The 20,282-nt window shown below is 53.9% G+C and overlaps 1 protein-coding gene across 7 annotated transcripts in view; it reads left to right on the top strand.

Moving 5' to 3' along the window:
* The first annotated feature begins 2,373 nt into the window (after positions 1-2,373).
* Positions 2,374-20,282, top strand: part of Mta1 (metastasis associated 1) — a 34,066-nt gene continuing 16,157 nt past the window's right edge. For 2 of the 7 annotated variants that reach the window (XM_063240777.1, XM_063240775.1), the window contains exons 1-3: positions 2,495-2,650; positions 13,049-13,116; positions 17,102-17,195. In XM_063240777.1, the coding sequence (XP_063096847.1) occupies positions 2,623-2,650; positions 13,049-13,116; positions 17,102-17,195 (190 nt within the window). In that variant the 5' untranslated portion in view covers positions 2,495-2,622. Of the gene's footprint in view, positions 2,651-13,048; positions 13,117-17,101; positions 17,196-20,008; positions 20,060-20,282 lie in introns of all 7 variants that reach the window. The other 5 variants (XM_063240778.1, XM_063240779.1, XM_063240774.1 and 2 more) reach the window with 5 other exon arrangements.

Below are 20,282 nucleotides of genomic sequence, written 5' to 3'. Positions count from 1 at the left end.
TGTAAAGAACTTTATTCCTCATGTTATGTTTGAAAGTATTTCCCTGAAACATTTATACATGCATGAGAACCTGACTGGTAACAGATTCTTGGGTTACACTACATTTCTTAGGGTCTTCAAGTTTTTAATAGTGCTTGATAAATCAGAGGCTATTTTTTCCCCCTGTGTTGGGAATTACACCCATGGCTTTCATACTGAGCAACATCACCAGCCCTTTATTTTTTATTTTGAAAAAGGGTTTTTGAGGCTGGGGATTTAGCTTAGCAGCATAAGTGCCTGGCAAGTGGGAGGTCATGAGTTTGATCCTTGGTACAAAAGGAAAAAAAAAAAAAAAAAGATTTTGCTAAATTGTCCAGACTGGGGAAAAACTTGCAATCCTCTGGCCTCATCTTTCAAGACTGCTGAGATTACAGGTGTGTGCCACTTTGTGGTTTTTATCTTTATAATATGCTTTTTCTGGAAAATGGCTCCATTAATCTTTAAAGTTCAGTAACAGGCAAGGCAGTTCTTAGTATGGATCATGTCATGCTGCACTGAATTTCTTTGGGAGTAAGGTACCAGGAACTGAACTCAGGACCTCCCACATGCAAGGCAGGTGCTGCGGAGCTAAGCTAAATCCCCAACCGCATGCTGCACTGACTTTCTAAGAGTGTGACGTGGGCCTTTCCTATGCAGGGTTTTTTAAAATTTATTTTTAGACAGGATCTTGCTATGTAGTTCAGGCTGACCTGGAACTCACTATGTAGCCCAGGTTACCTTGGAACTCTCAGCAATTCTTCTGCTTCAGTCTCCAAAGTGCAGGGATTAAAGGTGCACACCACCATGTCTGGCCACGCTTTGTTCCAGGGAGGCTCTTACTCTTGACTGTTTTTTTCTTTTTTTTTTTTTTTTTTGGTCTTTTTTCCTTTTTATCGGTACCGGGGATTGAACTCAGGACTGCCTGCTTGCAAGGCAGGCGCTTATGTCGCTAAGCTAAATCCCCAGCCCCTTGACTGCTTTTTCAAAGAACTGAGGATTAAACCCAGTTTTTGTACTGACTGACATCCCCAGTCCTTTTTATTTTTCATTTTGAGATGAAGTTTCACTAAATTTGCCAAGCTGGGTTCAAAGTTGCCATACTTCCACCTCACCTCCCAGAGTCCTGGGGTCATGGGTGTATGTTCTAGGCTCTCTTTGAACTCTAGCTCCCAGGAATGCCCTTTGGCATCCCATAGAAATACCCCTCCAATTGGACTTGGTGTCTCTGTGGCCACTAGGCAGCATCACAGGCTGGCTCAGAGGCAATATGTAACTCCCCAGACACCTCCCCACATCAACCTGAAGCCGTGATCATCTCTACTGTGATGCCACCTCCATTGCTCAGTCGAAGGGATGCCTGGGTACCTCACTGTCTTCAGACTTTAGATTTTTTTTTTTTTTTTGTCTTTTTCCTTTTTATCGGTACCAGGGATCGAACTCACAACTGCCTGCTTGCAAGGAAGGCGCTTATGCCACTGAGCTAAATCCCCAGACCCTGTCTTCAGACTTTAAAGAAGCACAAGACCAAACACATGGTTACAGATTCTGAGAGGTGTTGACAGGAAGTACAGACTCCAGACCACAGGAGGAACCTCCCTCCACACTCCCACCTGGTGAGGCGGGGTTCTGCAGCCTCAAACCAGGCCACCAGCCATGGAGGCCTGGCCAGCTCAGAATCCTACCCAGGTTGGGAAGGGGGGACGGTCACCATGTCGACCACAGGGGCTGGGAGATCATGGGCAGCGGGCACAGACCACCTGGTGTTGGGTGCAAAGGTCAGCATAGGACTGGTGGTGTGGGACAAGAGCCTTGAGGCCAAGACTGGGCTGTTCAGCTTTGAGGTAGGTAGGGGACCCAGTGGGGACAGCTGAGAAGGCTCAAGTGCCAGAGGACCCTGGGGCTGCATGGAGGACCCCGACTTCGAAGGGGCAAGACCTCCTGAGGGTGCAGGAGGGGCTCACACATGTATGGCCTCAGAGATTCAGGCCACCTCAGAGATACCAGGCCTCAGAGATAGCAGGGGCCTCAGAAGGGCCCCAAGAGTACAGGGAACGACAGGAGGGTGAGCCGCCAGGGGTGGCGAAGATGGCTCACGGGAGGAGCCTAGGGGACCCCACGGTGGGGAGCGCAGCTGCTCCGCCGCGGACGTCGAGGAGACTGCCTGGGAGGGGTGCTGGTGATGCTGTGGGACCTGCGACGGGGGAGAGGCACGGCCTGTCCGAGGCTACCGGGAGACCCTCCCGGGAAGGGCGCCAGACAGTCGCCGGGGTCACAGAGACCCGCAGGGCGGGGGCGGCGGAGGCGCGTGAGCCGCCGCGGCGCGGGGTCGAGTAACCGCCCGCGCGGTGGGCGGTGGCGCCCGAGGCCCCTCCCCGCCGCCCGCGGCCGCTCCTCCTCTTCCTCTCCCGCCCGCGCCGCGGCCCTCCCGTCCCTGCGCGGCCTCGGCGGCCTCGGAGGCGGCGGCGGCGGCGGCGGCGGAGCAGCGCGGCCCCTTTAAACCGCCCGCGGCGCCCCCGCGCCCGCGTCCGCGCCCGCCCCAGCCCGCGTCGCCCGCCGCCCGCGCCCGCGCCCCGCGGCCGCGGCCCCGCCGCCGCCGGCCCGGACATGGCCGCCAACATGTACAGGGTCGGAGGTAAGGCCCCGCCGCGGCCTTTATGCGCCGGCCCGGCCCCCGCCCGCCAGGCCCGCGCCCGCCCGGCCTCCGCCCCCGCGCCCGCCCCCGCCCCCGCCCCCGCCCCAGCCCGCGCCCCTCCCCCGCTCCATCTCCTCTCTGGCCCCCCCCACGCACCCCAGCTCAAGATGGCCCCTGGGGCCGCCCCAGCCAGAGCGGGGCGCGACGGGAGCCGGCACCGCGAATGGGGGCTCTGCCCACCTGTTGGGGCCGGGGGTAGCCAGAGTGCCGCGGGGAGGCGCGGGCGGTGGCGGGGCCGGCAGCATCCTGGTGGCCGCTGGCCGGTGGCCCCAAGCCTGGCTGGCGCCGACAGAGCCCCCAGCAGGAGCACGTGGCCTTGGCGGCTCTGCCTGCGGGCCTCGGAGCAGGAGTTTTGGGGTCTCGGGGATGTGGGGTCCCTTGTGGGCCATGCGGCCTGGCTACCAGCGCAGGGACCGCGACTCCATCGGAGTGGCCACATTCCTGCCCAGAGCCCTCCCTCTGCCAGGCCCGGGGCTCCCTCCGTGGGCTTCCTGGAATGGTCTTCCGTCGGGAGCCATCATCCCAACTGCACCCGAGTTACTCCAAACTTTCCACTGCCTCCTGTTAACCCTAGTCCAGTGGGGAGGCACTTAGCAAACCCTGGGGAGAGTCCTAGCTTGTATGTGAGTGTTGGGGTGCTTCTGTGGTGTCTGGGGGGCTGTGGCCTGCCTGCTTTTGGCACTTTTCACAATCCATGCCCTCCCTTCTCTCATCTCCTGGGTGCCCGTCCTGTGGATCTCCCAGCTCACTGTGGATAAGCCTCCCAGGTCCCTGCCTTCACCTTCCCGACCTGCAAAGTGGGCTCTGCTATGAGACAATCACAGCTGGGACAGCACGAAGGATCAGAGTGTCCCCTCCCCAGGATCTAGGATGCTCTGTCCAGTCAGGCCAGCCCTGTGTCTGTATTCCATCCAGTGGGTTGTACACCCCTAGCAGAAACTCTGGCCCACTCTCTCCTGCCCCAGACCTTTGCCGGTGCTAAGTCTGGAGTGGCCCAAGATGCACACTGGAGCACATAAGCCACATTACCCAGCATCTCTTGGCTGTCCTTATAGCCCCTCCTGGTGCTGTAACCCTGGTCACCCTTGCCCCTTAGACATCTGGCCAGCATGAGGCCCCTGTGGCTGCTGACTCCATGGCTTCTCCTCAGAGTTTGCTTGCCAGTTCCCCAACTTGTGGTATGGTCTTCTCTCACCTGTAAAGGGCCCCCATTATTCTGGTCCCCAGACTCCTCCACCATCCCCACTGTGCGTCCCAGCTATTTTGCTGTGGGTTTTGGCCAGGGATTATGCCACTGTGTGCTGAGGAAATCTGAAGAGGAGGGCACCAGTTCCTGGACACCAATCAAGAAAGGCACTTGGGCCTAGTCTCCCTGTCTAAGACTGTCCTTGCCCACCTGACACCAGTGCCTGAGGGGCTGGGGCTGGGAGAGGCCTGGACCCTCACTCACTTCTCCCCACTCTGGCTGATCTTTGGGCCTGGCCTCCTCAGGCAGGCCTTCCTGTATCTCAGTTTCTCTCTGAAGTGGATGAGAACTTGTCCCTGTACTCCTGTGTTCTGTGGCACCTCCTTCAGGGGATGCCTGGTACCCATGTGGACATCTTGTGATGGACCAAAGCCAGATCCCTGGCTTGCCTTGGGCTCTCTTGCACCCAGTCCCTGCCTGTCTTGGCCTCACATCCTTGCCTGATCCAGGCTGAGCCTGGGGTGCTGTAGGGTGGGCGGCTGGAACCCAAGCAGCAGAGGCTGGTGGAAGCTGTCCTTCCTATGTCTTGTTTTTGTGGGTAGGGAGTAGGGAAAGGTCAGGATTATTGTCCCTATTGTCTCAGGGCACATGCAGTCCTGGCTCTCCTTCACTGCCTGGTGTGCTGAGGGTGCACCTGGGCAAGCCCAGTGAGCCCTAAGAGTGTCACCTTGGCAGGTGTGGCAGTGAGTGCCCTCCCCTGTAGAAGGCCCATATGTCTGCATACCACCTGTAGCTCCTGACGGCCCTGTGGTTATGCTGGCTGGGTGTTGACAGGTTGGGCTTCTGCCCTGGTACTGCTTGCTGGAGTCTCAGGTCTTGGAGATGAAGCTGTATCTGTTCCCTGAGATGGGCCTCTTGCTGTGCCAGCTGCTGCCTGGGCAGCCTGCTGTGGTCTGGGGGAGCAGCTGGTAGACTGAGCCTGGGAAAGGGCTCACTCTGGGTGTTTTCTCAGGGCCAGGGCTCAGGGTATGTAAGCTGATAAACACCCATGTCCTGCTGTATGTCCCAAATGCATGTGACGGGTGTGAGATATGTCTGGGAGTCTCCAGGCCCTGCTAGGGAATGCTATGGGGTGAAGGTGAGGTGACTGCTATGTGTGCCAGCTGACTAGCTGGGTAAGGTGGTCAGCTGGGACTCTATGTGGCCTGGTTCTTCCCTGGACAGTGGCCTGGTATGGGCAAGGCAGTAGCAGAATGAGGCTCCGGCTTCATCTGCTCCCCGGAGCCTTCTGGCTGGTGATTCTAAAAGCTGTCTCACCACCTGTGACATCAAGACTGGTCTGAACCCTCTGGTCTTGGTATGATGTTTTAAATGGTTGAGAGAAGTCTCTTATGTTTTTCATTTGCATCGTAAGTATTTTGTTATTTTGAGCCCAGGACTTTGTGTGTTCTAGGTAGGTGATTTGTCACTGACCTTCATTCCCAGCCCTTTTTATTTTTTTAGACAGTGTCTCATTATTTTGCCGAGGCTGGCCTTGAACCTGATTTTCCTACCTTGGCATCTTTCACAGCTGGGATGACAGGTGTGCGTGTCCATGCCCAGCTTATTTTTCATTTTTTGGTGGTGCTGGGGATGGAGCTCAGTGTGTTACATATTCTAGGCAAGTGCCCTGTCGTGGCTAGCCTGGGTATCTTTTCTTTTTTTTATTTATACTTCCCAGCACAGAGTTCCTGTGGGGCTACACTCATGTCCTGAGGTCTGTGATCTCTCCACATGCAGAGGCTCTGGGATCTGTTGAGACTGAGTTGCTCAGTTTATTTTGCAATAGCACAGTTTTGGGGTGACCTGAGAAGGTGTGACTTTCACCCTCCAGGAGCACGTCATAGTGGCAAGAGTTGTAGAAGTGGGCTGGGGCTGGGGCACAGGCTGTCCCTGGAAAGGGTGAGGAGTCGTACAGAGCCGTACAGGCTGGACCTCTGCCTGTCTGGCATCAGCAGCAGACCTTGGTTTCCAGCCATAGGAGTGGGAGTTCTTGAGTCCTCTTCCTCCAGGCATGGCAGGCCCCCATCACCTGCTGGCATACCTGGGGTGGGCTTGATGGCTGCTTTTCATCTTCATTGTTTTGAGAAAAATTTGATGATTTAACTCTTTCACTTGGAAAGAAAGAAAAGTGGGAGCCAATGTTCCAAGAAGTTGGAGTAATGGTCCTGAGAAGCTGCTCTCCCCTGTGGCCTGGGATGATGCTATGTCTGTCTGTGTGTGGTGGACTCTGGGCTGGGGCCTGACTGTGCTGACCCCAGGTCATCCTGCTGAGCAGGGTGGGCTGTGTTGGGTCAGCTGGGGAGGTCCTGGTGCATGGGGGGAGATTGGGGGGAGGATGGGCACAGTCCCCTCCTTAGATCGCCTCTTACTGAATTTGGGGTGGCTTCCAACAGAATTCAGGGCCCAGTCCTGTCTAGTCTTTTGCTCTTACTCCACAGAGGTACCTGTTTGACAGCCCTTGGCTGGACTTGCCACAGGCCCTGCCGGATAGCTGGTCTCCAGAATGTTAAAACCCTAGGGAAGTTTCGGCTTGCTTTCCCATGTAGGGCTTTTCCTAGATCTTAGATTCTTTTGGTGTCTCCAGGTGTTTGCACCTGAGTGCCACCACATAGTAGGTAGGCACAGCCCACTGAATGCCGGGGCTGTCCCCATTCTGGGTCCCAGGAGGGGCCTGTGACCAGGTGTTGCCACTGACCTGTGACAGATGATGTCAGTTGTGGCCCACACTCTTGCTCTGGGGCCCCTCGTAGGCCTTGCACATGGAACTGCCTGCGGTCCCCACGGCCCATGATGACTGTGAGATAATCCTCCTGAGGAGCAGATCCGCTCTGTCCGCATTGCCTGGCTTAGATGGCTTAGCAGCTCACACCGTGTGGGAGCCCATGGCACCCTAGGGCCCCATAATCTGTAATCTGTCGCGTGCTCTTGGCCGAAGTGTGCTCTCAAGCCCTGCTGGCCTTTCTACCTGGATAGCCACTGCAGCCTGCTGCAGTTGGGCATACATCACAGCCTGAGACAGCGCTGCTTAAGTCCCAAAGTCCTCTGTGGTATGCAGAGCTGGGCACTGCCCACTGAGGGGTCCCTGATGGCTCTGGAGCGTGCAGATTAGCACATATGAACCCAGTGGGATCCCAGGAACCCACAGGAGGACATCTAGAAGGGGGGGGTCTCTGCCTCCTCGTCTCCACACACTGCTGGAGAGGGGCAGGGACTGTGTTGTCACAGTGTCCTGCAATGACAGGGTCAGCAGTAGGGCCTGGTTGGCTCACTGGTAGGTTTGCTTCTGGTGAGAACATCCCTCGGAAGTGAGCCCTTCCCAGGGCAGGGGTGGTGGTGATGATACTGGCATCCCACATTGCTTCTGAGAAAGGCCAGGGCAATGCCAGGGCCCTCTTGGACAATACCCTGTCCCTTAGGGGCAGCTGTCCAGCCCTGCCTTGAGGAAGCCTTGTTGACCATGTGTTCCTCTGGGTGGTGTCTGGTCCTTGTCCCTGTGTGGGGATGTGGCCCTGGCATTGGGGACCTGGAGAGGGAGACAGGTCAGTTGTGAGGACAGAGGTGGAGGAAGGTGGCTGAGTTAGGAGGTAATGGCCAGGATGCTTGTATGAGACTGGGACATGTCTCAGTCATTGTCTCCTCACTGTTGGGTATAGTGAATACCTGACACCCACAGTTCAAAGGAGGAGAGTTACATGGCAGAGGTGGCTGGCAGAGGAGAGCTGGTCACCTCACAGAGTGAGGTGAGCTGCAAAAAGGAATTAAATACCCTTCCAGGTCATGCCTACCTCTTTCAACTGGAGTCCATTTTCCAGCAGCAAGCCGGCTCTAAGCTCCATAATCCAGTCTCCTCCCAGAGGTCCTGCCTGTCAGCACATAAGGCTTTAGGGCAGCGATGGAGACCCTTTTAGAGCTTTCAGTGATAACAAACAGCCTGTTGCAACATGCGTGCCATAGGTTCATCACCCTTGATTTAGGGAATGTTTAGATCTAAACTGTAAAACATGTCATATGGAAAGGGCTCAGGAGTGGGATCCTGGCTCTTTGTCCTTGTATTCTGTTCCCAAGCTTCAGACAAGGGATGCTTTCCTCCCTCTGGTGGCCTTGGCCTAGGAGTGAGTCCTAGAGGGGTTGGAAAGTGTGTGGCTCTCACTGCTCATGGAGCCTGCGGTCCTGGGGAGGTTTTATTATCCCCTTTGTGCTGTGCCTCCCTCAGTCAAAATGGATCTGTAATTTCAAATCCGTACTTGGGGCACTTCTGCAGACATGCATGCAAGTGTCCCCCTGAGGTGGCACAAAGGTCTTCTCCTGGCCTGTTCAAGGCTATGTATTCTGTATCCCTTGCTGTTTGTGGGTGACATCTTATCTAAAGTGGTCCCCATGCACAGTGCTGAGGTCTTCTAGAGTCCCAACCCTAAGGAAGAACAATGAGGGACTGGGTGATAGCACTGTGGCAGGGGTCAGTGTCTGGGAATCGGGATGTGGTTCTGAGTGGGTTGCTTGACCAAAGATCACCAGGTGCTTGACGGACCTGGCAGCGTCCCTTGGGAATGGATATATTTGTGGGTCAGTGTCAGCAGGCCTTGGTAGAATAGAGCTGTTGTGCCTAATAGGTGGGGCTTTGCAGTGGGCATTGATTCATTTTTTTGGAGTACTGGGAATTGAACCAAGGATCTTTGCACTGAGCTACAGTTCCTAGTCCTTGATTCTTGTTTTGAGGCAGGGTCAAATTTGTGATCCTCTTGTTTCAGTTTCCCTGCTGAGTGGTGCATCACCACGCCTGGCTTTTATGTGTTTGTGTATGTGTTTGTATTAACTTGAAGTCAGGTATGTGTTGAAGGGTGTTACACACACAGCCAGCTCTTTTATGCAGGAAGCGCTGGGTTTTTGTTTCTGGTAAGAAGATATCTTACTATGTTGTCCAGGCTGGTCTTGAATCCCTGGCCTCAAATGAGCCTACCTCAGCCTCACAAGTAGCTGGATCTACATGTGTGTGTCACCGTGCCTGGCTGAGGTCTGTGATTGTAATTGTAATTTTTATTTATTTTTTTGTACTGTGTACTGGGGATGGAACCTAGGGCCTCACACATGCTAGGTAAACATTGTATCACTGAGCTGCAGCTAGTAGCCCCAGCTGATCTTGGCAGTGTGTCCTGCTGGGTGGCCAGCCTGGGCCTTCAGTATTCTCCACACCCCTTTCCTGTGTTGGTCGGCCATCAGTCTCCCCTCCCCCAACCTTCCCTCTAGTCTTTGTCCCTAGTGTGTTGACTCAGCTTGGTCCCTGAGCATCCTGGACTGTCCTTGTGTCACCTGCTTAGTCCTTGGTCTTGCTGAATGGGATTCCAGCCTGTGGACTTATGTCATTTGTCACTGGCGCAGGGTTCTCTGGTCACCTGCTGTGTTGGTTCTGAGCGCAGCTGCTCTAAAGGTGCATGCTGATCTTGCTGAGGCTAGTGGTCGCTTCCTGCAGTGGCCTGGCAGGTGGCAGTCGCATTCTCCCCATCTGTGAGTGCCAGCTCCAGCTCCTCTGTACCTGCCTGACACACAGTCACCTCAGCTTTCTGTATTTGCATGGAGTTCAAATTGGTGTATGGAATGCCTGCTTTGAGTTTCAGGATTTTTGCCCCAACACTTCTTATTTTTTAAAGGAAAGTCTTACTAAATTCCTTGTTTGGCCTTGAATTTATGATCCTCCTGTCTCAGCCTCTCAAGTAGATGGGATCACAGGCGTTTATCACTGTGCTTGGCTCATTAGAGTTTTGATTTGCATTCATCCCTTTTTGTGTATTTGTGTTTGTTGTATGTCTTCCTGGCCTGTTTTCTGAAGTTGGCCTGTTTTGTTTCTTTCAGTCCTGTGATTGTAGCCCAGGCTTTGAGCATGCTAGGCAAGCACTCTACCTGTGAGCTATACTCAGTGCCTTTATTTTTATTTTGTGTTGAGATGGAATCTTTTTGAGTTGCCCATGTTGGTCTTCAGCTTCGAATCTTCGTGCCTCAGCCTCCCAAGGAGCTGGGATTATAGGCATTTTGTTTTGTTTTTTGTTCTTGTTTTTCAGGGTGTGCAAGAGCCCAGGGCCTTGAAGTGCTGTACTGTGGGGCCATACCTCCAACCTCAGGACGTTTTTGCGCATGCCAGACTAGAGATTAAACCCTGGGCCTTCCCAATAAGCTATATTATCAGCTCCCTCCCCCCTTTTAAATGATAACCAATGCCCCTTACATGTTAGTACAATTCAATATTATAGGATTTTTATTTTTTTCTTCTTTTTTTTTGTACATGAGGATTGAACTCATGACCTTGTGCTTACCAGGCAAGCGCTTGAGCCACTGAGCTAAAATCTCTGGCCCCCTTTTTTTTGTTTTTAAATTTTGAGAGAAAGTCTTAATTATGAATCATCCAGGTTGGGCTGCAAATTTTGATACTCTTGCCTCAGCCTGCAGGAGCGCTGAGATTACACGTGTGCATCTCTGGCAAGCGTTTGTTTTGTATTCCTTTTTTCAGACTGAGATTATGCGTTTTGTGTCTTAAGAAATTTGCCTCACCAAAGTGAAAGACTTCTGTAGTTCTGAATTTTATTATCCATTTCAGTTTGATTTTTGTGTAAGGGCTTAGATTCATCTTGGTTTTGCACATGCCAGTCTGTTTGTTCCTTTACCACTTGCGAGGGACATTGTCCTCTACTGTTGAGTTCCAGTCCTTGAGAGTTACAGCTTGCTTTGCACTGTAGAACCTTTTGTTGGGGTGCATTTTCCTGGTGGCCTGTGAGTCTGTGGTCTGGTGTTCCATGTCATCTCCATTGCTGTGACTTTATGGTAGTGCTATGTGGATCCTTCCATTAGTCTAGTTCCCTGTTTTTCCCTTAGAAAGTTTAGAATGAGCTTGTTGAATGCCAGGCATGGTGGCACGCATCTGTAAGCCCACCTCCTGGGCTGAGGCAGGTGCAAGCCTGGGCTTCGTAATGCATTCAAGGCCAGCCTGGAATATATAGTGAGACCCTGCCTTAAAAAAGCAAGCAAGCAAGCGAGCAAGCGAGCAAGCGAGCTTGTTGATTTCTGTAGAACAAACAAGTGGGCTTGGGGTTGGTTGGGATCATGGCTCTGTTTAGGGAGGGTGGACATCATGGCCAAGTGAGGCTTTGCAACTGGCAGGTTGTACTGCTGAGCCTGGTGACTCATGAGCTAAGAATGGCTTCCACATTTTTAAGTGGTCGAGAAAAAATAAAAGGAGAACGCTTCAGGAAATGTGAAAATGTTATGAAATTCAAATTTGAGTACCATAAATAAAGTTTTATTGGAACATGTGTGCAAGGTGGTTCCCACTGGTAGGTAGCCCACAAGCTGGCTCCTGCCCCAGGTCAGTTGCAAGCTGCAAATCACCATCCCTTCCCGTCCTCTCCGTGGGTGCTGCTAGTGTTCGGGAGCAGCTCAGAAAACGTAGGGACACGCACTTGTGTTTGGCCTTCGTCAGTGCACTGTTTCCTGCCCTTGGTGGCCCTGTGCATCTATGTTTTTCCATGAGGATGCTGCCCCCAAGTCGGTTGTAGTGCCCAACTCCATTTCTAGCATTGCCCAGGGCTTGGCCAGTAAACAGGTAGCCCCTGCCCGTCTCCCCACTTGAACTTTTTTTTTCTGTTTTTGGCACTAATTCTGCGTCTAATTTTTTCTTTTTCTGATTTGTAAGAATGAAAGCTCAGATGATCAATTTGAGGACATTTTATTTGTTTACCTACTTTTTCTTCTGGTGGTGAGGTAGAATCCAGGACCTTGTGCCTGGTAGGAAAGCACCCACCATTGAGCCACACCCCATCTTGAGATAATTTTTAAAATCTGGTTTAGTGTGAGCCTGGTGTGCATACCTGTAATCCTAGCCCTAGAGGCTGTGGCTGGAGGATCTTTGCAAGTTTGAGGCCAACCTGAGCTACGTAGAGAGACCCTGTGCCCCCTCAAAAACAAAAACAAAACAAACAAACAAAAAAAACAACTCATTTTATGAAGGTGCAGCCAGTGTGTTAAAGTTTGCCCAGGGAGTATTTTAATTCAATGAGTGTGGTATCTTTGCAGGACATATCATGAGGGCCCAAGGCTAAGTTCAGAATGTTCCAGCCACCGTGGAAATAACCTGCACCCCTTGTGTTATTGGCCTAGGTTTTTTCCAGTTCACAGCTTGCCATAGTGTGTGTCCCTCCTGAGTGCCAGCTGTGTCCCCTCTATGGAGCTTTGAGGGCTGGGGTGGAACCTGTGGCATCCAGATGTGTTTCAGTAGCAGAGTGGCCAGACAGGTGCTGGCCTCATTGGCTTGGCCCGGGGACAGAGCTAGCCAGGTTCTGGGCCTACTCCTGCAGCTGTACTGGCCTGCTTATGGACATTGGACTGATTCCAGGCATCCTGGTCAGCCTGGTTAGAGTGGGCACAGGGCAGGGGTGCTGAGGGCCAGCCAGGGTGCTCAGGTATAGCTTTGTGGATTTGGTGCCAGGTGGCTTGGCTGTCTTGGGTCTTCTTGCTTCCAGGCCAAGCGCATGCCTGGATTGCCTGTCAGCCTCTGTATGTGGAGCTGTGAGCCATGTGCTTTTACCAGTGGGGAGAGTCACATCAAATGACAGTGCTGGGAATCCTACAGGATCAGGGGCACCCTTGGGGTCCACTGCTGGACTCTCCCATTTACGTGTGTGCAGTAGTCTGGGAAGCCTCAGCCTGTGTTCATTGTAATTGCTGCTTCTATTGTTTTGGGGGGAAGATGGGCTGGGCCAGTGCATCCTCTCGAAGTCGATGCTAACCCTTCTAGGCCTCAGCAGCCTCATGGGAAGGTGTCCCTGTGGCACTGTTGGGTCCCAGACACCTGGAGCTGGGCCATGCCATGGAAGCTGTAGCCTGGTGCCCCAGAAATCCTGTGAAGACTGGAGCTGGACCCCTGCCTGCCCGCTATCTAGTGCTACCTGTCCTTCAGGTGGCATGGAGCTTCACCTCCTCCATCTCTGTCCTCGTTTCCCTCGGATGCAGGGCAGGGGTAACACTCCTCCAAGGGTAGTCCCCAGGATGGGGGAGTTGGGGACAGGCAGGCTCTGGTGTCATGTCTGTAGCAGGGCTGCCAGTGATACTCTCTCCATCTGTTGCAGACTATGTCTACTTCGAGAACTCGTCCAGCAATCCGTACCTGATCCGTAGGATTGAAGAGCTCAACAAGGTAATGTGGCTACTTGTGGGGCCTAGGTTCTGCATGGCCTTTGCCCTGTGGGGCTGTGGCTGAGCAGGGTCTCTCCTGCATTTGCCCTAGTGTGAGTAGTGGTCTTGGGGCTCTGGGTTGGCGTTAGAGTGACCTTATCTGCCCACACCATGTCTCCCCATAGGTGAGGCTGTGAGAAATCCCTCGTTGCCTCTTTCAGGCCATGACTGGGTTTCTGTGGGAACATGGGCCTCTGACAGACTGATGCTGTGCCCAGTAGGTGCTGTCCTGGACCTGGCATTCCTTAGGGCCTGGAGAGAACCCAGATACTTAGAGGGACTCTTAAGTGGATGATGCTAGGGATCATCAGAGACCAGGGAAGCGGCCATCAGTGCCCAGGACAGCAGGTCACACCTACTACTTCCTTGCCATCACCAGACTCTTCATTGGCTCATGGTGGCTTGCCAGCCCTGGAATGCCTGTGGGGAAGAGCAGAGTTATCTGCATGGGGTCCCATGGTGCACTTGACAGATGCTTGTTAGTTGGTCAAGGAACATAGTCATGCCCATAAACTGAGGTCCAGCGAGTACCCAGAGCCTGCCTAGCTGGGAACTAGCGTGGGAGGGAAGGCATTAATGGGTTCCATAGCATCTGGCTCAGTCCATGTAGCCTAGGCTTGGAGGTGCATTGCTTAGGGGGACCACAGATGGCCAAGGGGCCTGGGGATATTGACCATCCATTCCTGGTCTCCTTCCTCTTGGGGCTGCTCCTAGTTGGAGACTTCCTTGGGGTGCTGGGGCAGCTGTCTTGGTTTTTTAGCAGGCTTGGCAGGACAGGGGCCCTGTATCCCCAATTGCCTACCTCCCAGAAGCTCCATCCTTTCTGTTGGCCTGGGGTGACCCGAGCCCCATAAACATAGCAGCTGTCTGCATGTGTGGGGGTGACTTGGGGTTCTTTAGATTAAACAGAATGGGTGGGAAGTGTCCCCAGGTAGGAACCATGCTGAGTGTGGCCCAGGAAATGGGCCACTTACTCCTTGGGGGTGTCAGCTGCCTGGAGGCCTGGGCTATAGATCTGTTACCACATTGGTGATACAGAGAGAGGGAAGGGATACAGGCAGGTCAGAGTGACTTGGCAGCTCCTTGGGAAGCCTGAACTTAGCGGTGCCAGGGCTGGTGGCCTGTATGCAGGTCCTTCCTGTCTCTGGGGGCTGCTGGGACCCGAGACCTGGCAGGGACCCAGATCACAGTGGCAGGAGGCACATGCAACAAGTGGGGCTGTGGTATTGTCAGTAGAACTGGAGGCCAACCCTGTGTGCTGGTCCAGCAGGCTTAGAGAGAGGCTCTTCCCCTGGCAATGATCCATATGTCCTTTCTGCCACCTGTAAAGGAGTTGCACACAGAGCAGGTATACCTCTCACCCAGTTTTCCTTGGATGCTTCCAGGGGTCTGGAGAGCGTCTTGGGAGGGCAGAGAGTGGTCAGGTAGCTGCACATGTATGGGCACTCTTGAGATCCCTGGCTTGTGCCCTGCTGCTGGGGAATGGGGTTCCTGTTCAGGCTCCCAGCCCCCAGGAGGTATGCCAGGATGCAGGACAGGCTAGTGCCACACAGGGCTGGGAAGCAGAGAAACTCTGGTCTCCACCCAGAAGGGAGGGTGAGGGACCACTCTGGCGATACTTCAGCCTGAGCTTAGGACAGGCTGGAGAACTGTATGGGTCAGTGGAGTCCTGGCAGGAACAGAGCTCTCACACTGGAGCCTAAGAGGCATTAAGTGTCTCCTGGGGACCAGAATACCCTCTCTGGTATTGATGCCCCATCAGGATTCTGGCTCCCTACTGCAGCCCTGGAGGATGCCTGCACCCAGCTTTCCACTCTTAACAGAGCTCCCTGTAGGGTAGAGGATGAGATGTCTGGGGAGAACTTTTCATGAGAAAACAGATCACAATACACATGAAAACAGCTAAAGGCAGAACAGAGCCCATGATGAGAGAAGAGGTGCAGGAAGGAGTCACTGCTGTGTTGACAGATTAGGAGACAGAGGGCCCAACACCTACTCCCTAGGAATGACAGAGCCTTGTCAGAAGGACCTGAGAAGAGATGAAGCATCTGGGATAAAAACTAGCCTCCTTTGGGCTCTGTGTGAAATCTCAGTTCATGGAGCCATAGTACTTCCTAGGAAAAGCAGGTCTCATGCACAGACAGGCTGGGAAGCAGCTGCAGAGTGCCTTCACAACATTGGGCAGGCCAGCGGCTGAGGCCAAAGGAGCTGTATGGACCCTGTGCCTAGCTAGACAGCCACCACAGGAGAGGTCTCTTGGGGACAGTGTGCTACCTGACTAAGGCAGCTGTCCAGGAAGGAAGTTAGAGGGTCTTGCAGCCAGGATACTTGTGAGCATGGTACTGGGGGGATCTTTCAAGGGCTGTGCTAGCTGAGGAGTTAGAAGTGCTCATGATAGTCATGTGGAGAACTAGGCTAATGAAAACCCCATGATGATGAACTTGGGAAACATTTGCATAAGGAAGAATGCCACAGGATTGGCTTGGCCATTCATGTGTAGCCATCCATGGCTAGAACACAAAAATGGAAATTGATTGAATCCAAATATGTATTTTGGGGCAGGGTAGTTTTGGGTGGGTGTGGTATGGTGAGGGTGGGTTCCTGGTCCGTGCTAATAGGGCTCACACACTTGTGTGGCTGTCCCAGGGCACAGGCTGCTATGTATCGGAAGTCTTGAGTGTGCTGACATTTCAAACTTTACATGTGTTGCTTCACATGTAATCATGCTTTACATGCTTCACATGCTTCACATGACCATCTCTGAATTTGAAAACAAGTGCTTCTCAACTGTACTGTGGTGTGGCCTGCCAGAGGGACATGAAGCCAGTTGACTGTCTCGGTGCCCAAGGGTAGTATTGGGCTGTAGCTGCAAGTGCTGCAGGTGTCAGGTGAAGAGATAGACAAAGGAGGGGGAAGGCAAGGAAACAGATGCTCTGTGCAGTGGAGACCTAGTGACACGTAACACTGTACTCTGTGATCTGGGAATTTTCTTTTTTTTTTTGTACCAGGGATCGAACTCATGACTACGCTTGCCAGACAGGTATTTACACCACTGAGCTAAATCCCCGGCCCCGATCTGGGAATTTTCTTTTAAAAGGGCTTTTTTCATTGTTATAAGTGATGTACATAGCAGTTAGAATTGCAATTTTTACATTGTTTAGCATTTTACACAAACTCCTGTTATAGAAACAAAGATGGTTCCCAGTGGGACATGGTGGTCTATGCCTGTAATCCCAGTTACTCAGGAAGCTGAGGCAGGAGAATCACAAGTTCAAGGCCAATTTGAGCAAGTTAGTGAGGCACTGTGTCAAAAAGTTAAAGAAGGACTTGAGTGTTGTAGCTCATTTGGGGAGTACTCCTGGGCTTGATCCCTAGTACTGTACACAAATAAAACTTTCCTGAGTGGAGTCACTTTGCCTTTGGTGCCTTTCTGCCTGCCACTTGCCCTGCTGGGAGAGCTCAGCAAGGCACCACCGGGCTTGGCTAACTATAGCTAATGCTAGGTGGGAGACTCAGCAGACCCGGGCCCCTTACCTGCTCAGGGCTGCCGTCTGGGTGGGGACCCCACCAGCTACATGGTACTGTCTGTGTCTGGTCTGTGGCTGAGTGCTGGCCCCAGGCCGTGAGGTCCTGCCCAGGATGGGTCCTTCTGCTTTGCATTGACACAGGCTTGCCAGGATAAGGGAGGTGTGAGATGTGGGTCTAAACGCAGTGTGTGTGTCTATCCTCAATCTCTTGGCCTCCCTGACCTCAGAAGGGCTGCCCTGGGCTCTGTCTTACCTGCTCCGTGGCTCTAGGTGCTGGGGTCTTTCCTCTTCTCTGGTGTGCCTGTTCCCAGAGTCACAAGGGGTAGATGTGGGTGTGTTCATGACCTTCAGGAGATCTGGGCTCCTCTGGGTGGCCATCCAAGGTGGCTGTTGCTCAGATGCCCCTCCTTGCTGTTATAGACGGCCAACGGGAACGTGGAGGCCAAGGTGGTGTGCTTCTACCGCAGGCGGGACATCTCCAGCACCCTCATCGCCCTGGCAGACAAGCATGCAAGTGAGTCTCAGCCTGTCTCTGTGACCTGCCTGGGGGGAGGGCTGGGATGCGAGCTGCCTGGCCCAACCATGCTGGTCCCCCTTCCAGGGGCTTGGCCACCTCAGCCACCTGGCCTGACCTTGCTGTGCTCTGCAGGTAGGCTCTGCAGTGGGCCCCTGCATCCCACACCAACGTGCATCCTGTTGGCAGCCTCCTAGGGCTGGGGTGAATGACACCCCTTATTGGTCTTCTCATAGCATGCTATACCCACTTGTGGCCCAGCCTGGGGTGTCGTTGGTGGGAATGGGAGGCCCTGGCGCGTACCAAGCTGTGGCTGCTGACTGCTTCTATAGATATTCCACTCGTCTTTATCTTACTGAGAAGTTTCTGTGGGCATTCTGAATCGTGTTGAAAAGACAAATCTTTTTTCCCCTAGTCCTTAGAACCCAAGCCTAATTTTGATAAATACTAATTGGAGATATGGAGATTCACCCTTACCCTGTTGTCTGTGGGTGTCAGACCACTTACCTGAACCAGTTGCCCATAGACCGATGATGCCTCGTGGAAGTCACAGCCTCAAAGCAAAGGGCTGCTGGAGCCCCAGGGACACTCATATGTCAGGGGCAGGGGTGGTAGGTCCTGGTCCTAGCTTGTGCTCCTGGTGACAATAGCCCCCTTGACAGGCCTCAAGCTCCAGTAGAAGCGGATGTGGGGAGGTTCCAGCTCCCAACGTGTCTGTCTGGTCACCTGGGCTAGGATGTGCCTGAGCCTATGGCTGTGCGGCTGTGATCAGTGTGGGGTGACATCTCACACTGGGCAAGAAGCGTGACTGTAATAGGCGGCTAGGATTATTCACTAGGAGAGCTGTCCCCCAGTCTGTTCTTGGTGTAAAACAGTGGAAGGGGACAAGATCCACCTGTAGCCTCCCAATCCTAATGCCTAGTGGAGGGGCCCTTCCTAGAGGGACCAGGTCTCTTGTGATGTCCCTGGCCCTGAGCATAGCTGGAATAGGGGTTCCTGGTCTTATATGTGAGGGGCCATGGATATCAGCAGGGTAGGTGTGGCTACAGGATGTCCTGTCCAGCTGTCCTGCCCAGTAGCCATGGGTGACTCCCTGGTGTGTGACTCCAGAGGCTTGGTGGGAGGCGTATTCAGCACTGTCTTGTGAGACTGCGAGCTCAGAGACTTGGGTGTGGATGTGAGCTTCCTTTGACCTCTAGCCCCAGCCTGTGCCCTCTCCCATTACTTATAGCCTCCAGGTGCCAGAAGAGCCTGGGATCTGGCTGCAGGAGCCACATGTTCTTGAGGTGTTTGGTGTGGGGCTAGTCTGCAGCAGGTTGGCCACTGTGGGGGCAGTGACCTCTAGGGACTACTGGCCAGAGTGGGCTGGCCAGGACCTCACTGGTAGTGTAGTAAACCTTAGCAGGTGGAGTCATTGTGAAGGATGGAGAGGGGCAGGCACAGGTGCCAAGGTGGGTTTCCCTAGAAAAGCTGTGTGGGAGACTATCAGGGCATTCCCACTACCTATACAGAGGGTCCCTCCCCACCCCACTTACTTCTCTGCAGCCAGCCTAGGGGGGGACCTGGTCAGTTAAGGAGGTCTCTGGCCCCTCAAAGGGTCCCTGTTCTTTAAACCTGTGGAGGAGATAGGTCTCAGGTTGGAGACTAGAGCCACTCCCCAGCCCTGCAGTATTGTCCCTTTTTGGCACACTCCTGAGCAAGCCCCAGCTTGTGCCCAAGAACCTGCCTCTCTGGGGTCTGGTGGGAGCTGCAGGCTGTAAACTGGCTTACATTGCAGGCAACCCTACTCCCAAACCTAGAGAAGTGGGGATGTCTCAAGGCCACTGTGAGCCTCATTTGGAGCCAATAGGGATTTGTCTCAGAGGACCTAGAGTTGTCCTTGAGGATAGCTGTCCCTTGACGTGCTGCCCATTGAAGGCTAGTTTCAGCAAAGGTTGCTGTCCTTGAGGGGTGATGGGTAGTGATTTCCTTGGCTGCTCCTTGGTAGGGAGGTGAGCAGCTCAAGTGGGTCTACTCTGATCCAGCCAGGCTGCCTGGAACAGATCCACACCCCAACCTAGCCTCTGAGCTTGGTCCAAGGGTACCAGGACTTCTTGCAGCCACCACATGGGGACAGCAGAGAGTAACAAGTCTGGCTTGCCTAGTCGGGCTGGGGACTGGGTGACAGTGGCCAGGTGGATCCCGCTGGTGGCCAGCACTTTGCAGGCTTGAGTCATAGAGCAGAGCCCATCACCCACCCCAGTTTGGGGGCTGAGACAAGTCAAAGAATATTTGGAGGGGTGTTTTGTTTGTTTTTGACATACACTTTCTCTTAAGTCCTTAAGTTAACCTTGAGCTTACAGTCTTCCTGCAGTAGCCTCCTGAGTAGCTGAAACTACAGATGTACACTATCGCGTATTTTTCCTTCAGCATAGAGTAGGGGCAGCAGCCAAGCTGCTTAAGGTGCTGGTATAGCCTGTGTCCTGCTGGTGGCCATTGCCTAAGGGTATTGAGCCCTACTGTTGGTCTGTCCCTCTCCTAGTGTGGGCGGGCGTCCCCTGGGATCCATTTTCTCCTGTCCTTTTCCCTGGAGAAGGGACTGGCTCCTGACTTGTGCAGTGGGTAGAAAGGTGTGTCCTGAGAACAGAGAGTGGGGGTGGGGATGAGGTCAGCTGGGTGGGACGCTAAGGCCTGGGTAGTCTTTGGTCAGGTGGTCTTTGTCCCCACCGGGAGGCCTGTGGCCCCCGTGTCTCCTCGGTCCGGGCCCTGGGCAGGGAGCAAGCAGCCGGCGCTGGCGCTAACCTGCCATCCGGCGCTATCTATCTGTTATGTAGCCCTGTCTGTCTGCTATAAAGCCGGACCAGGGGCGGACACCGGCGAGGAAGGTAAGAGCCGACCTCTACAAGGAGGGCGTCCTGGTGTCTGTGTCCTGGGGCTGGGGGCGGGCGGCGTGCTGAGGGACATAGCCTGACGGGCTGCCTGCATGCCCGTCCCTGCGTCCCCTGCCGGCCCGACCGAGGAGGGGGCTTCCCTGTGTTGGCCTGCAGCTGGCCATGAGGATGGCCTAGCCTGGGGCTGTCCTGCTGGTGGCTACTCAGCTCTCCTGCC

Source organism: Cavia porcellus, unplaced genomic scaffold, assembly GCF_034190915.1.
Source record: "Cavia porcellus strain 051 isolate PalLab524CR breed Dunkin Hartley unplaced genomic scaffold, mCavPor4.1 scaffold_31, whole genome shotgun sequence".
In the NCBI taxonomy this organism is placed as follows: Eukaryota; Metazoa; Chordata; class Mammalia; order Rodentia; family Caviidae; genus Cavia; species Cavia porcellus.
The sequence above is the reverse complement of the archived record's forward strand: the minus strand, read 5'-3'. Positions and strand labels throughout refer to the sequence as shown.